The 17,201-nt window shown below is 38.1% G+C and overlaps 1 protein-coding gene and 1 pseudogene across 7 annotated transcripts in view; both read right to left on the bottom strand.

Moving 5' to 3' along the window:
* The window catches only part of NCOA6 (nuclear receptor coactivator 6), a 161,467-nt gene that overhangs the window by 87,524 nt on the left and 56,742 nt on the right, over window positions 1-17,201 (bottom strand). For all 7 annotated transcript variants that reach the window (XM_058286959.2, XM_058286954.1, XM_058286961.2 and 4 more), the window contains exons 3-4: window positions 15,372-15,477; window positions 7,141-7,422 (exon numbers count right to left, since the gene is read on the bottom strand). In XM_058286959.2, coding sequence (XP_058142942.1) covers window positions 7,141-7,375 — 235 coding nt within the window. In that variant the 5' untranslated portion in view covers window positions 7,376-7,422; window positions 15,372-15,477. The remainder of the gene's footprint in view (window positions 1-7,140; window positions 7,423-15,371; window positions 15,478-17,201) is intronic.
* Window positions 9,320-12,870, bottom strand: LOC101442291 (non-structural maintenance of chromosomes element 1 homolog pseudogene; annotated as a pseudogene).

The following is a 17,201-nucleotide window of genomic DNA, read 5'->3' on the forward strand; positions in this document are numbered from 1 at the left end:
ATGCCACTAGAACACTGGTGTGCAAATATCTGTTCGAGACGTTTTCAGTTCTTCTGGGTATATACCTAGTTGCAGGATGGTAGGATCATATGGTGATTCTATACCTAGCTTCCTGAGGAATCACCAAACTGTCTTCCATAAGTGGCTGCACTATTTTATATTCCCACCAAAAGTGACAGTGTCCCTATTTCTCCACATCCCCTCCACACTTGTAGTTTTGTTTGTTTGTTTTAAAATAGCAACCAGTCTAGCAGATGGTAAGTGATATCTCATTGTGGTTTTGATTTGCATTTCCCTAATAGCTAGTGACACTGAGCATCTTTTCATGTGTTTTTGTAGACATTTGTATTTCCTCTTTGGAAAAATGTCTATTCAAGTCACTTGCCCATTATTTAATTGGGTTGTCTTTTTTTTTAGTTGTAGGATTTCATTACATATTTGGATATTAAGCCCTTATCAGATATGTGGTTTCCAAATATTTTCTGCCATTTAGTAGGTTGTTTTTTCACTTTCTTGACAAAGTCCTTGGAATCACAAAAGTTTATAATTTTGAGACGGTCCCATTTATTCTTTTTTTTCGTTGCTTGTGCTTTGGGTGTAAAGTCCAAACCATTAACCTACTTCAAGGTCTTGAAGATGCTTCCCTACATTTTCTTCAAGGAGTTTTATTGAGGTCTTTGATTCATTTTGAGTTAATTTTTATATGAGGTGTGAGACATGGGTCCTCTTCCATTCTTTTGCATATGGATACCCAGTTTCCCAGCACCATTTGGTGAAGAGATGATTCTGTCCCAGTTGAGTGGACTTGGCAGCCTTGTCAAATATCAGTTGGTCACATATATGAGTCTATTTTTGAACTTTCTTTTTCTTTTCTTCTTTTTTTGGGGAGGTGGGGGGGTGGAGGGTACTGGGGCTGGGGAATGAAGCTGGGACCTTGTATGGAGGAAGCGGGCACTCAACCACTGAGCCACATCAGCTCCCCTGAACTTTCAATTCAATTCCATTGGTCATTACATCTGTCTTTATGCCAAGACCATGCTGTTTTGACCACTGAAGCTTTGTAATATGCTTTAAAGTTAGGAAGTATGAATCCTCCAACTTCGTTCCTTTTTTCAAGACATTTTTGGCTATTTGGGGCCTGCTACCTTTTCAAATAAATTTGTTATTTGGCATTTCCATTTCTGCAAAGTAGGCTTTGAAATTTTTATTGGAATTGCATTAAATCTACATGAATTTGAGCAGAACTGACAACTGTATTTAGTCTTCCAATCCATGAACACAGAATGTCCTTCCAATTATTTAGGTCTTGTTTTATTTTCTTTTAGCAATGTTCTGTAGTTTTGTTTGTACAAGTCCTTTTTATCCTTGGTTAAATATATTCCTGGATATTTCTTTTAGTTGGTATTGTAAAAGGGAATTTTTTTCTTGATTGTCTCCTCAGATTGCTCATTATTACTGTGTAGAAACACTACTGATTTTTTTGACATGTTGATCTTGTATTACACCACTTTGTTGAACTCATTTATTAGCTCTAGTGGCTTTGTTATAGATTTTTTGGAACTTTCTATATATATGATCATGCCATCTGCAAATAGTGAAAATTTTACTTCTTCCTTTCCAATCTGGATACCTTTATTTCTTTTTCTTCCTAAACTGCTCTACCTAGAACTTCCAGCACAATACTGAATAACAGTGATGACAGGGGGCATCACTGTCTTATTCCTTATCTTAGAAGAAAAGCTTTTAGTCTGTCAACATTAAGTATGATGTTAGCTGTAGGTTTTTCATAGATGTTATCATGATCAGGAGGTTTCTTTCTATTCCTATCTTTTTAAGTGTTTTTATAAAGAAAGGATGCTGGGTTTTGTCAAATGCCTTTTCTGCATCAATTAAGATGATCATGTGTTTTTTGCCCTTTGATTTGTTAATATGGTGTATTACAGTAACTGATTTTCTTGTTTTGAACCACCCTTGCATACCTGGTAAAACCTACTTGGTCATGGTATATAATTCTTTAAATGTGCGTTGGATTTGATCTGCAAGTTATTCTGTTCAGGACTTTCACATCTATATTCATTATTTAAATTGGTCTGTAATTTTCTTTCCTTGTAGTATCTTTATCTGGCTTTGGTATGAGGGTGATGTAGGCTTCATAAAGTGAGTTAGAAAATGCTCTCTCCTCTTCAATTTTTTTGCAAAAGTTTGAGGAGGATTAGAATTAATTCTTCTTGGAATGGTTGGTAGAATTAACCTGAAGTCATCTGGTCCTGGGCTTTTTTTCGTTGGGATGCTTTTGATGACTGACTCAATCTTTTTAGTTGTAATTAGTCTGCTGAGGTGTCCTGGTTCAGTGTAGGTTGTTCAAGTGTTTCTAGGAATTTGTCTATTTCATCGGAGTTGTCTAATTTGTTGGCATATAGTTGTTGTTCATGATATCCTCTTACAATCCTTTTTCTTTCTGGGGGGTCAGTCATAACGTCCCCTCTCTCATTCCTCATTTTATTTGCATCCTCTCTCTTTAGTTCATGTTTAGTCTTGCTAAGGGTGTGTCAATTTTACTGATCTTAAAGAACTGGTTTTGGTTTTGTTAATTCTACTTTTTAAAAAAAAATTCTCAATTTCATTTATTTCTGCTCTAATATTTTTTATTTCTTTCCTTCTGTTTGCTTTGTTATAGTTTGCTATTTATTTTCTAGTTCTTCCAGGAATGCAGTTGGGTCTCTGATTTTAGCTCTTTCTTCCTTTTTAATATAGGCATTTTGGGCCATAAATTTCCCTCTTAGCATTGCATTTACTTTATCCTGTAAGATTTGCTTTAATTAATTAATTAATTAATTTTTTTGAGGTACTGGGGCTGGGGACTGAACCTGGGACCTCATATGTGGGAAGCTGTCACTCAACCACTGAGCTATACTGGTTCCTATATCATGTAAGTTTTTTCATTTTTTTAATTTAAAGATTTATTTCTCCCCCTTTCCTTGCTGTTTTGCACTCACTGTCTGCTTTCTGTGTCCATTCACTGTGTTTTCTTCTGTGTCTGCCTGTCTTCTCTTTATGCAGTACCAGGAACCGATCCTGGGACCTTCCAGAGTGGGAGAGAGGCACTCAATCTCTTGTGCCACCTCAGCAGCTTGGTCTGCTGCATCTCTTACTGTCTCTCCTCTGTTTCTTTTTGTTGCTTCATCTTGTTGCACCAATTCTCTGCACAGGCCAGCATTCTGTGTAGGCCAGCACTCCTGCACCCAGACCAGCACCCCGTGTGGGCCAGCTCTCTGTGCAGGCCAGCTTGCCTTCACCAGGAGGTCCCAGGAATCGAACCCTGGATCTCCTATATGGTAGACAGGAGCTCATTCCCTTGAGCCACATCCACTTCACTTCCCCTGTAAGTTTTGATATGCTATGTTCTCATTTTCATTCGTTTGGAGATATTTACTGAATTCTCTTGCAATTTCTTCTTTTATCCACTGATTGCTTAAGAATGTGTTGTTTAACTTTCATGTATTTGTGGATTTTCTAATTCTCTGCCTGTTACTGATTTCCAGCTTCATTCCATTATGGTCAGAGAAAGTATGTGCATAATTTCAATCATTTTAAATTTATTGAGACTTGTTTTGTGACCCAACATGTGGTTCATCCTAGAGAAAGATCCATGAGTACTTGAGAAGAAGGTATATCCTGCTATTTGGAGTGCAATGTTCTGTATATGTCTGTTAGGTCTAGTTCATTTACCATATTATTCAAGTTCTCTGTTTCCTTATTGATCCTCTGTCTAGACGTTCTATCTACTGATGAGAGTGGTGTATTGAAGTCTCCAACTATTATTGTAGAGTTGTTTATTTCTCTCTTCAGTTTGCCAGTGTTTGCTTTGTGTATTTTGATGCACCATGATTAGGTGCATACATATTTATGATTGTTATTTCTTCTTGGTGGACTACCACTTTTGTAAATATATATTGTCCTGCTTTGTTTCATAACGATTTAGTATTTAAAGTCTATTTTGCCCAATATCAGTATAGCTACCCCAGTTCTTTTTTGATTACTGTTTGCATGGAGTAGCTGTTTCTAAACTTTCACTTTCAACCTATTTGTGTCTTTGGGTCTAAAGTGAGTCTCTCCATATTACTGGATCACACTTTTTTATCCATTTTGTCAATGTGTGTCTTTGGATTGGGGAGTCTGATCCATTAACATTCATTGTTATTACTATAAAGACAAATATTTAGCTTTTGGTTTTTATATATCATATCTCAAATTTTTTTCTTTCTCTTTTCACCTTTTTAGTTACCCTTAATGATAATCCTCATTTCTATTATCTGCTCCAAGCCTATTTTTCCTGTCTTGTTCTTTCAGCCTGAAGAACATCCTTTAGTACTTCTTATAGGGCAGTTATCTTGTTCACAAATTCTGTCAATTTCTATTTATCTGTAGATACCTTAAACTGTCCCTCATTTTTGAAGGACAGGTTTAACAGATAAAGAATTCTTGGGCTGGCAGTTTTTCTCTTTCAGTACCTTAAATACATAATACCACTGCCTTCTTGCCTCCATGGTTTCTGCTGAGAAATCAGCACTTAGTCTTATTGCAGTTCCTTCGTATGTGACACACTGCTTTTCTCTTGATGCTTTCAGGATTCTCTTTACCTTTGCAATTTGACATTTGATTAGTAATGTGTCCTAGAGCAGATCTATTAGGATTTATTCTGTTCGGAGTATGGTGTACTATTTTTGGACATGTATATTTATGTCTTCCATAAGAGTTGCGATTTTAATTTTTTTGCTGATATCTAGGTATCTGCTTATCTTGATACATTTACTCAAACATCAGTTTCTCTTGCCTAGGGTTTTATTGTTGATTGGCTTTGTGTTAAGGTTCTTCTTTGACACTTGGTTCAACTTATTCTAGACATTTAGAATTGCTGGTATTTAACTGATCAGATTTTTCCAGCTCTTCATCTGATTCTTGCTCTAGATATGCAGTACAATCTTTAAGACTACACTATTTGTGCAAATGTTATAGCCCCCAGGAGAAAGCTTCCTTCCCTCTCTTTCTTCTCTTGATCTGTTCTGTTTATTTTTGTTTTGCCTCCATAGTTTTAATTTTTATTTTTTTACTGTCCTTTTGTTGTCTCTAACTGATTTTGCCTGAAAGCAAATTCTTGGAGCAGAGTCACCCTGAGAGGACTTTCCCAAGACAGTATTTTCCAGCTAAACCAGGGCCATGGACCCACGAAGGTGGCACAGACCAGATTTGAAAGGCCCTGGGGAAAGGGCCACCAAAAGCATCAGCAGCCATTTTGACAACTCCCCGAAGTTGCACTTTCCTGGTCTCTCCAGCAGATGGTGCTTTTCAGCAAACTGCTTCCTGTAGCTCTAAGGAGGCACTGTGTCTTTAAACCTCCACTGTCTCCATCCCTATTGGGGCAGGATTGAAACAATGGCTGTGGTGGTACCTGTCCAGAATAAAATTGCAGCTCAGAGCTGTGCCCCAGGGATCTGAATTCACTGATCAAAAGCTGTGAACAGTGTGCTTGGCCATGCCCTGGTCCCCATTCTCGAGAATGAAGATTTCCACGTCCCTCTCTGTCTGCAGCAAACAGCCAGGAATTGGACCCCAGGGCAGCCTACCTTGAGAGAGGGGGACGGGCACCAGCAGCCATGCCAAGCAAGCTACTCACAAGTTCTTTACCACAGATTCTCAGCCTCTTCTTCCTGCTCTTCTCTGGAGGTTGTATGGTGCTCCCTTGGCCTCTGGAGCCCCAAAACAGTTGTTTCAGACAGATCCTGTCTGTCCACAAGCAGTTTTGGATGAGGGAAAAATCCTGGAGCTCCCTATTCTGCCATCTTCACGAATGTTCTCCTAGTTATATTTTATCAAAAGTTTTAATAACCTACGTCTTATCTTGAGAAGAGTTGACAAACTATTTTTTGGAGCAAGAATATAATCCATTAACATCATAAGCCTGGTTTCAGTATGTTATTTAAAAACGATAAGTAAACTGATTTAACAACTTAACAACAACATGAAAATGTGGGTAATTAGGAGCAATGTACAATTTCAGGCCCAGTTAAGCCCTTATACTAGCATAGATTATGGCCATTAGGATGGTGAACATGATAACTGCAACTTTAACACATAAAATTCTCTAATATTATAATAAATAATCCATAATTTAAAAAGTCCTGACAACTCAGTAAAAAGCCCTTGGAAAAAAAATAGTTTCTCCCTGACATCAAATCTCAAAGAAAAAACAACCAAAACCAAAACAAGTTAATTAGCACTTGATTAAATTAGGATTTGTGATAAAAGAGTAAAATGTGGGCCTTGTACTATGCCAAGAAGAGATTAGATAAAGTGATAGAATAAACAGAGAACACCTCTTGGTGTTCACAAAACACCAGAAGAGTTGAACAGGTCATCTAAACATGTGAAGGGGTCAGACAGGAACTGGAGGGAACTGCGAGCCCACCCCCTCACTAGCAGGTGCTATTTTGGGAGAGAAAGAACTCAATTTTATCAGATCTTCCCATTTTAGAAGAAAAATACAAAACCTGGATTTTTATGTAAAAATCCTAAATTTCAAAATAATGGCAACTCAATTCAAACATTAAAAACCCAAATACTAAAATGGGTCAAAACCCAAACACATGGCTGCTGGTAGATTCAGCAGAATGTCAGTTAATGACCTCCAACCTACAATTTAAGAGAATAAATTTTAAGTATACTCTAAGTATAACCATGGAGTAACAAATTTTTTTAAGCATTTAGAAGCCTTAAAGATTCAGTCTATAATCCCTTTATTTTACAAGTAAAGAAACTGAAAACCAGAAAGTTAAAACCAATAAATTAATTTGGGTCTTTAGAATTATTCCTATCTATTAGAGCAAAACACAGAATTACCCCATCTACTATTGACAAAATGCAGATTAAGACTTTCTATGTTAACTAATACTTTATGTTTAGTTCTTCCAAGACTTAAAAGAAACATCTTTATTTTTTAAAAAATTCTACAATTCAAACTTTGCACTTAAAATCAGCCTTTCAACCCAGTTTAGCAAAGTTTTATAGTAAAACTCAAGATAACCATGAAGGGCAAACACTTCAGAAAAAGTAAAAATAAGGAAAAAAAGTAAAGCAAATTACCCATGTGTAACAAATTGGGCACATTCTCCAATATCATATCCAATTTCCATTTGAAGTCTTTATCATCTATATTTCCTTTAAAGGCCACAAAGATTGTGGAATCCTCCAAAATACTATCACTTTTTGTGTCATCATCTTCAAGTCCAGAGTCAAAATCCATCTCTGAGTCTTCCACTGTTGATGAACACAAGGAAGTATAGATGTCTTCTAAGTTTGGGAGGTCATCCAAAACCATGGTGAATATAATTCCAGAAGCATATGCCAAGTGGAAAATAAGAAAACCTTTGAAAAGAAGAAAAGATACAAAAGAGCATTACAATGCATATTTATACATTCAGTAATATATAATATATAGTTATGTGAAAATTGTAATCTATTAATATTTGCCAAGTAATAAGTACTATCAAAATTAATAATAAACTATTTTAATAAAGCTATTCTATAAAGTTCTTAAAGATACCAGAAATATAAAATAACCAGCCTTAAATAAAGTTCCCTTTATTTTGTTATACACTACACCTTTTTGTAAGCCTAGAATATTGGTAGGAGAGAACAAGGGACAATAAAAAGAAAATAAACAACATGTATTTAAAAGAAAAACTTTACTGTGGTAATATATATTGTGACATTTTGAGACTATTTTATGAATTCCAAAAAGAGAAAGACTGTTTGTAAAAGAATCTATTTCTCTGGGTGTGATAACCTTTGATTGTATTAAATTCAGCTGAGAGGTCCTTTGATTAGATTACTTGATAAGAGAGCTTTAGGGTTTTTGACTGGGCCATGTCACTTAATGCAGAATTCAGGTTGGGTCTCTGACCCCTTGCTGTGTCTGATATAAATGGAAAGACTGACTGAGACAGACACAGGAAAGGAGGCTCGCTATTTTTGATTCTGCCATGAGACAGAAAGGAGAAGGCTAAAACAGCTGAGGATCCTGGGAGAGATGAGCCATTTGCCTGACGGCTTATAGTTGAAATCTGAAAGAAACCAGAGCAGTTGAGCCATGTAAAAGAAGCCCAAGGGGAAGGAGAGACCAGGCAGAGATTGCCCATCATCTTGCTTCAACATGTGGCAGTTGACTTTGGTGAGAAAGCACCTCTTTTCTCAGCCTTGGAACTGTAAGATTTTTGTTTGTTTGTTTGTTTTTAGGTATGGGGGCTGGGGATTGAACCGGGATCTTGTATATGGTAAGCCAGTGCTCAGCCACTGAGCCACACTGGCTCTCCTGAGTTGTTTTTATCTTTGTTTGTTTTGTTTGTTGTTTTTGTTTTTAGGAGGCACCGGGAATTGAACCCTGGGAAGCAGGCTCTCAACTGATTGAGCCACATTTGGTCCCCAGGATCTGTAAGCTTTAACACCAAATAAATATTCTTTATTAAAACCCACACATTTTTGGTACTCTGTATCAGCAGCTCTTTGGTAGATTTATATATTTTATATCAAAATTTCCCATTTTAACTACTTAAAAGTGTACAATTCAGTGGCCTTAATTACAATCACAATATTGTGCTGCCTTCACTACTATCCATTACCAAAACTTTTTCATGACCCCAAACAGAAATTCTGTACCCATTAAGTATTAACTCCTCATTTCTCTCTATCTCACCCACTCCCAGACCCTGGCAACCTGTAATCTACTTTCAGTCTCTAAGTATTTGCTTATTCTAAGTATTTTACATAAGTGAAATCATATAGTACTTGTCCTTCTGTGTCTGATTTCACTCAACATGAAGTCTTCAAGGTTCATTCATGTTGTAGCATGTATCAGAGCAACATTCCTTTTTGTAGGTATATAATACTCTACATATGTATGTATATGCCACATTTTGCTTATCCATTCATCTGTCAATGGACACTTGGGTTGCTTCTACCTTTTGCTTATGGTGAATAATGCTGCTATGAACAATGATATACAAATAGCTGCTTGAGTCCCTGTTTTCAATTATTTTGGGTATATACCTAGAAGTGGGATTGCCAAGTTATATGGCAATTATATATTTAACTTTCTGAAAACCGAACGGGTACTTTGCGTTTCTTCAGTAGAGTTTTATTCCAAACCTTGAATAAGAGAACATAAAGAACAAGGAGGGTGAGTCTTGTTCAAGGAAAACAAAGATTTCCTTTCTTGCAGTTGGTCCTTCTACTGCAAGGCAAGCAAGCCCTTCAGCAATACACATCAGTTAGTGTTGCCTGGGTTGAAAGACTTATTATTCAGTCTGGAGATACCAGACTCCCTCTTCTCAGGGTCCAAGATTTCTTTACCTCATGGGACCAATAGATGTTACAGTGGTGGCAGACCAATTCAAAATTAGACTGGAATTACTTGGCCATTTGTGGTAAGTACATTCAAATCTCACATGTTTTGCAGCTTTGACCCTGGATCATGAGGCTGTGGCAGATGTTACAGATCTTTATAGCACTGGAGTAGGTCTCCTAAATGAACTGATGCATTTCCAAGATGGCCCAGCAAGGCAGGGTGAATTCCCCTTGTTTCTCAATCAGCCATTTGTTTTGTACAAACTTGTGTAGCATGTGTTCAGCTTCCTTTTTCCTCTTCTTCTGGCCTTGAAGTTGATTAAACAGTCTCAAAATGTTTGTGAAAGAGGCAAAGCCAGTTTCTAAGTAAAAAGTCAGTTCCAAAATCTTTCTAAACATAAACAAACAAACAAAAACTTTCTAAACAGACTCAGTTAATTCTCTGGAAAATACAATGTCATTTTGGAAAGTGATGTTGTTGCAAGATTCACCAGTGTATATGCGGATATTCCACTGCCATCTTCCTGATTCCTTCATCTCAAAATACCAGGACTCCAAGACACTATTCATGTTGTTGATGAAGTCCTCCAACTTCTCTACAGCAGCACTAAAGTCATGGACTTTATAGCAATGCTTCTGCAAGAGAGTAATGTCCCATTTCTCTAGCACTGTGTGAGTCATCAGCAAATGGAGGACTCAGTCATGAGGACTGTTCTTCCTGTACTGCACTGCATATATGAAGGAACAGATCTATGGCACTGGATAAATTTAGCTAAGGCCCTGTTTTCCGACACAACACCCAAGCACAGTCCAGACTGTGTTGGCAGTGATGGCCAAAAGGTCCAAACAAGTACTTTCTGACAATCAATTTATGTAACCCATGGCTTATCCCAGAGCAAGGAGATCCAATGCTTCCCCCATATTCCTGTGCTGACCAAAACTTCAGAGGAGTCAATAGTTTCTGAAATCCTCCTCTTTATCTGAACCTAAAAAGTACAACTTAATCTGACTAAAGCCATCTGGAGGACTACTTAAAACCCTAAAGTCTTCCATAAAGCCTATTTTAAACAACTTTTAAAAGGTTACTAGTGGGAAGTGGATGTGGCTCAGGTAACTGGGCTCCCACCTACTGCATGGGAGATCAGTGGTTCAGATCCTGGTGCCTCCTAAAGAAGACAGCTGGCAAGACAGGTAGGCACAGCAAGCTGACACAAGAGACATAAGAAGAAAAAACATAACGAGAGACCCAACAAAGCAGGGAGCAGAGGTCCCCGGTGCCTCTGAAAGAAGACAGCAAGCTGATGCGATGGGCAGGTACTGTGAGCTGACCCAACAAGGGACGTGGTGGAAAAACATAGTGAGAGACACAACAAATGCAGGGAGTGGAGGTGGCTCAAGTGATTAGGCACCTCTCTCCCATACCAGAGGTCTAGGTACCTCCCGGTACCTCCTAAAGAAAACAAGGTAGATGAAGAGGTGAAAAACAAAGGAGTAGGGAGAAATAAATAAAATAAATCTTTAAAAAAAAAAGGTTACTTATAATGGTGTAATTGAAAATAATGACTCCGAAAAGAAAAAAAAATTTAAATACTTTTATAAAAAGAAAACAAGCAGTTAACATATGTTCATGGAGGCATAAAAACTATGGCCAGGAGCCAGGACAGAACTAAATTACTTTTTTAAAAAACTTCTGGATCTAAACAAGTCACATTTTCTGCTATTTTCATTTATGCTGCCAATCAAAGAATGAGCATGTTAAACATCACACTATTTCCTCCATTAGCTTTGAATGTCATATACTTAAACCAAAAGTGAAGGAATACATTAATTTTCAGCATTTGCATTATGCAAAAATTGCATGGAAACAGAAGCACCTCTCTTGTACATAAAAGTACAAGACAAAGAAACAGGAAATGATGGCCCATCCAAAGGAAGAGGATAAAATTACAGTAAACATCAAGGGAGAAGTTGAGAATGTGGATATACTAAGCAAAGCTTTTAAAAAATGATCTTAGGGAAGTGGCTGTGGCTCAATCAGTTGGGCTCCTGTCTAATCATATGGGAGGCCCTAGGTTTGCGTCCTGGGGCCTCCTTATGAAGGCAGGCTCACCGGCACACTGCGGAGCTCCGCTCTGCCCTCAAGTGCTGCAGAGCTGACTCAGCAAGGTGATGCAACAAAAAAGGGAGACGAAAAAAAACACAAAAGACACAAGAGAGCAGACAGCAAGCAAGCCACAAGGGGGGAGGAGAAACAAAATAAATAAATACAGACACAGAAGAATGCACAGCGAATGGACACAGAGAGCAGACAGCATGCAAAAAGCCACAAGGGGGGGATAAAAAAAAAAACAAAAATGATCTTAAAAATGTTCAAAGAGATGAAAGAAAGCACAGATAAAGAACTAAAGGTTATTGGAAAACAATGAGTGAACAATATGAGAATCTAAGTAAAGATAAAGAAGTTTTAAAAAGGAACCAAACCACCAACTACTGGACTTGAAGACCACAATAACTAAAATGAAAATTCCCAGGAGGATTTCAAGAGCAGATTGGAGCTGGCAGAAGAATTACTGAATTCAAAGATAAGACACTTGAAATGAGTCAGGATGAGCAGAAAGAAAAAAACATTAAAAGCAAAAATAGGGAAACGGATTTGACTCAACGGATAGGGTGTCTGCCTACCACATGGGAGGTCCAAGGTTCAAACCCTGGGCCTCCTGACCCATGTGATGAGCTGGCCCACGTGCAGTGTTGATGCGTGTAAGGAGTGCCGTGCCACGCAGGGGTGTCCCCCACGTAGGGGAGCCCCACGCTCAAGGAATGCGCTCCATAAGGAGAGCTGCCCAGTGTGAAAAAAGTGCAGCCTGCCCAGAAATGGTGCTGCACACACGGAGAGCTGACAGAGAAAGATGACGCAACAAAATGAGACACAGAGTCCGGGTGCCACTGACAGGAATACAAGCGAACACAGAAGAACACACAGTGAATGGACACAGAGAGCAGACAACTGGGAGGGGTGGGGCGCAGAAAAGGAGAGAAATAAATTTTTTTAAAAAATCTAAAAAAACAAACAGAAAACTCTTGTGCCTCATAGGATTTAACCATATAAGTAAAAAGACAATTGTGATGGTTAGGCTAATGTGTCAACTGGGCCAGGTAATTGTGCCTAGTTGTTTGGTCAAGCAAGCACTGGGCTAATTGTAATAAAAGAACATTTATGGACTTTAGTCATCAGTGACTTTACTGCATAGATAGCTAATTACATTTACATCAGTCAGGGAGACTGCTGTCAACAATGAGTGATGCTTTATCCAATCAGATGAATTCCTTAAAAGGGGAGGTGATTTCAGCATTCAGAGAGAATTTCCCAGCTATTCTTTAGACAGTCATTGTCTCTGGGAACCTCATCAAGGACCTACACTGGAATTTCATCAGAGCCCCTGGTTTGCAGCGGAACCTAGACTTGTGCATCCCCACAGTCACATGAAAGACTCATAAAATCTCTTAGATATCTCCTGTTAATTCTGTTTTCCCTAGAGAGCCCTGACTAATGCAACAGCCTACACAATGAGAGAAAATACTTGGAAACCACACATCTGGTAAAGGATTAATTTCCAAAATACATAAAGAAATCCTTCAACTTAACAACAAAAAGACAAACAACCCAATTTAAAAAAGGCAAAAGACCTGAACAGCCATTTCTCCAAAGAAGATATAAAAATGTCCAGAAAGCACATTAAAAGATGCTCAACATCATTAGTCCTCAGGGAAATACAAATCAAAACCACCATTAGCTATCATTTCACACCCATTAGAATGGCTGCTATTAAAAAAATGAGGGGAACAGATGTGACTCAAGCAGTTGAGTGCCTACCTCCCATATGGGAGGTCCAGAGTTTGTTTCACAGAGCCTCCTGAGAAAATAAAAACAAACAACAAGCAAAACAAACGATAAAACCAACCCAGGGAAGCTGATGGTGTTCAGTGGTTGAGTGCTGGCTTCCCATATATGAGGTCCTGGATTCAATCCCCAGCCCCCGGTACCTCAATAAAAGGGAAAGTAAGTGTTGGAGGGGATGCAGAAAAATAGGAACACTTATTCATTGCTGGTGGCAATGTAAAATGGTGCAGTCACTGTGGAAGACAGTTTAGCAGTTCCTCAGAAAGCTAAGTATGGAACTACCATATGACTTGGCAATCCCACTACTAAGTATATACCCAAAAGAGTTAAAAGTAGGAGCTTGAACAGATATTTGCACTCCCATGTTCAAAGTGGTATTATTCACGCTTGACAGATTGAAGCAACCCAAGTATCCATCAACAGATGAATGAATAAATAAAATGGGGTATATACATACAATGGAATATTATTCAGCCATAAAAGGGAATGAAGTCCTGATACATGAGACAACATGAATGAACTTTGAAAACATCACGCTGAGTGAAATAAGGCAGATACAAAGGTCAAATATTGCATGATCTCACTGAGTAGAACAATTAGAATTAAGCAAGCTCATAGTGTCAACATCTAGAATACAGGTTTATCAGGGGACAGGGAAGGGACAGGGGCTAGGAAGCTAAGGCTTAAAACTTACAGGGTTCCTATTTAGAATAATGGCAATGTTTTGGTAATGGATGGTGGTGATGGTAGCACAACACTGTGAATACAATTAACATCACTGAAATATACCTGCATGCAATTAATGGTAGATTGCATATATGGTAACAGAATAAAATTTTTTAAAAAATCCATGTAACTATACTACACAGTGAACCCTAAATTAAACTATGGACGTTATTTATTTATTTATTTTCAAGATTTATTATTTATTGCCCCCCCCCATATGTGTGTTCTTCTTTGTCCGCTTGTATTCTTGTCAGTGGCACTGGGAAACTGTCTCTTTTTGTTGCATCATCTCACTGTATCAGCTCTCCGTGTGTGGTGCTACTCCTGGGCAGCCTGCACTTTTTTCATGTGGGGTGGCTCTCCTTATGGGGTGCACTCCTTGCACATGGGGCTCCCCTACATGGCATGGCATTCCTTGCAAGCATCAGCACTGCGCATGGGCCAGGTCACCACATGAGTCAGGAGGCCCTGGATTTGAACCTTGGACCTCCCATGTGGTAGGCGAACACTCTATCCATTGAGCCAAGTCTACTTCCCTGGACTTTATAATTAATAGTACAATTATTACAATTATAAAAGTGCTATCAATAACTATAACAAATTTTCCACACCAATACGAGGTATTGGTGGTGGGGTAGTATATGGGAAACCTGTATTTTATGCATGCTTGTTCTGTAAACCCACAACTTCTATAATAAAGGAAAAAAAAAGACCAAACAAACACCATTATTTTCTCAGTATATTCTTTCTTATGTTTCTTTAATTCTTTAAAACATTAATTGAGCACCCAAGATGAGTTTCCCTAAGTAGAGGGCAGCAGTCTCTGCCAGTAAGAAAAAGATTTGAATAGGAGTTGCTGCTTGATAGGATGAAAGGTAAACCAGCTCTACAGTGTTTGCTTCCCTACCTGTCTCTCACTCTTGACAACATCATTCATTACCTCCTAATCTCTAGCACAGATCTTATCCTGATCCACCAAGCTTCTCCCATAATATTAGACATGAGAGGAATTCAACAAAAAGAGGAGGAGAAGATTCAACAAGAAGAGGAGAGATAGGTGGACTACACAATAAATATTCTGATAGTAATATTTTCTTATGTGGGCTCACAAAGCATTTCTAAAGAGTCCCTGTGTCGGCATAAACCTACAACAGAGCCTTTGGAAGAGGACTGTCAAGATCTGTTATTAGGGAACAACAGAGAGGCTAAAGGGGAGAAAAATACAAGGTTCGAGATGAAGACAATCAAATTTATGCTGGGGTTTTAGCCTGTCTCAATCCAAACGACATCAAAACAAGAGATGTGTTGAACTGGCAATTTGCAGTATATATTTATTTCAACTCACCAAAATATCTTTCTTAATTTTTATCATTTATCCAGGTCATCTTCTAAGTCCAAACAAGTAGGCATTTTCAGGGCCTGTATTTCAGGATAGCAGCTATATCAAAATTCTAAAATTAAAAAAAAGAAAAAGAAAGTCAGAATATTATATAGTTATTATAAAAGTGGCCTGTCCCTGTAATAGAATTCAAAAGTCAATGCAAATAGCACAAGTTATCAAGTCAATTTAGGCATCTTTAGAGAACTGTAAAAGATAGAGTTTTCATTAAATTTACGAAGACTACTTTTTTTCTGAGATATTAAACCACCTATCAGAGCAAGTATTTAAAGAGAACAGAAGCAAAATCAGGGTCTTATTCCACTTCATTTAAGAATCATGAAACTGGGAGCCAAAGCTTTAGAAACTTCCCTGTAACTTCATTTCTAAATTTCTAAATTAAAATTTATTAATAACATGTCACACTATTTGCAGGTACTTGGACCCAAACTAAAATATTTTATACACACTAAATACAAGACCCACTTCTAACAGAATTTTGAAATTAATTTTTAAACTTCATGAATTATATATTTGTTTTTCCTATTTTATCTATAACATCTACACATATTTCTCATTACATTTTCAGTTTAAGTTTTAAAGTATCTTTAATGTTAACACAGAAATTACATATGGAAAATACATACTTTTGGCATGCATTCAGAAAAAAATTCCCACTTAAGATAGTATCAGTCTATATTATCTTTTTTTTTTAAATTTTTTATTCATTTTTTAAAAAAACATTACATTCAAAAACTATGAAGTCCCATTCAACCCCTTATATTATCTTCAACTTGGGTGTTACAATTTCACATTATTGCCAAATACAGATTTTGTAATCTTAAATTTTGAAATGGATATGTGTGTTAGTGTTAATAAATAATTATTAGAGAAAAAACTATCCCTTGATTATTTTAATTCAAGATAAAGCCTTTTTTTAAAAGTCTCCATAGAATATTAATAAAAATTAACCACATTAGGCCATAAAGAAAATCTCAATAAACACAAAATGTAGAAATAGGACAGTCAACATACTCTGAATGACAGTGAACTGAAATTAGAAATTTAAAATAAAATCAAGAAACAAAGACCTTTCTACCTTAAAACAACAACAGGGATGCGGACTTAACCCAGGGGTTAGGGCGACGTCTACCACATGGGATGTCCGCGGTTCAAACCCCGAGCCTCCTTGACCCGTGTGGAGCTGGCCATGCGCAGCGCTGATGCGCTTGCGTGCAAGGGCTGCCCTGCCACGTAGGGGAGCACCACGCGCAAGGAGTGCACCCGGTAAGGAGAGCAGCCCAGCATGAAAGAAAGTGCAGCCTGCCCAAGAATGGTGCCACACACACAGAGACCTGACACAAGATGACGCAACAAAAAGAAACACAGATTCCTGTGCCGTGACAACAAGAGAAGCAGACAAAGAAAACACAGCAAATAGACACAGAGAACAGACAAGCGGGTTGGGGGGGGCAGTAAGGGGAGAGAAATAAATAAATCTTTAAAAAAAACCACAAAAAACCCCGGGCCTCCTTGACCCGTGTGGAGAAGGCCCATGCGCAGTGCTGATGTGTGCAAGGAGTGCCCTGCCACGCCGGGGTGTCCTCGCGTGGGGGAGCCCCACGCGCAAGGAGTGTGCCCTGTAAGGAGAGCCGCCCAGTGCCAAAGAAAGTGCAGCCTGCCTAGGAATGGCGCCACCCAACAGAGAAATGACACAACAAGATGACGCAGCAAAAAGAAACACAGATTCCTGTGCCGCTGACAACAACAGGAGCAGACAAAGAAGACGCAGCAAAT

The sequence above is a fragment of the Dasypus novemcinctus genome, chromosome 24 (assembly GCF_030445035.2).
Source record: "Dasypus novemcinctus isolate mDasNov1 chromosome 24, mDasNov1.1.hap2, whole genome shotgun sequence".
In the NCBI taxonomy this organism is placed as follows: Eukaryota; Metazoa; Chordata; class Mammalia; order Cingulata; family Dasypodidae; genus Dasypus; species Dasypus novemcinctus.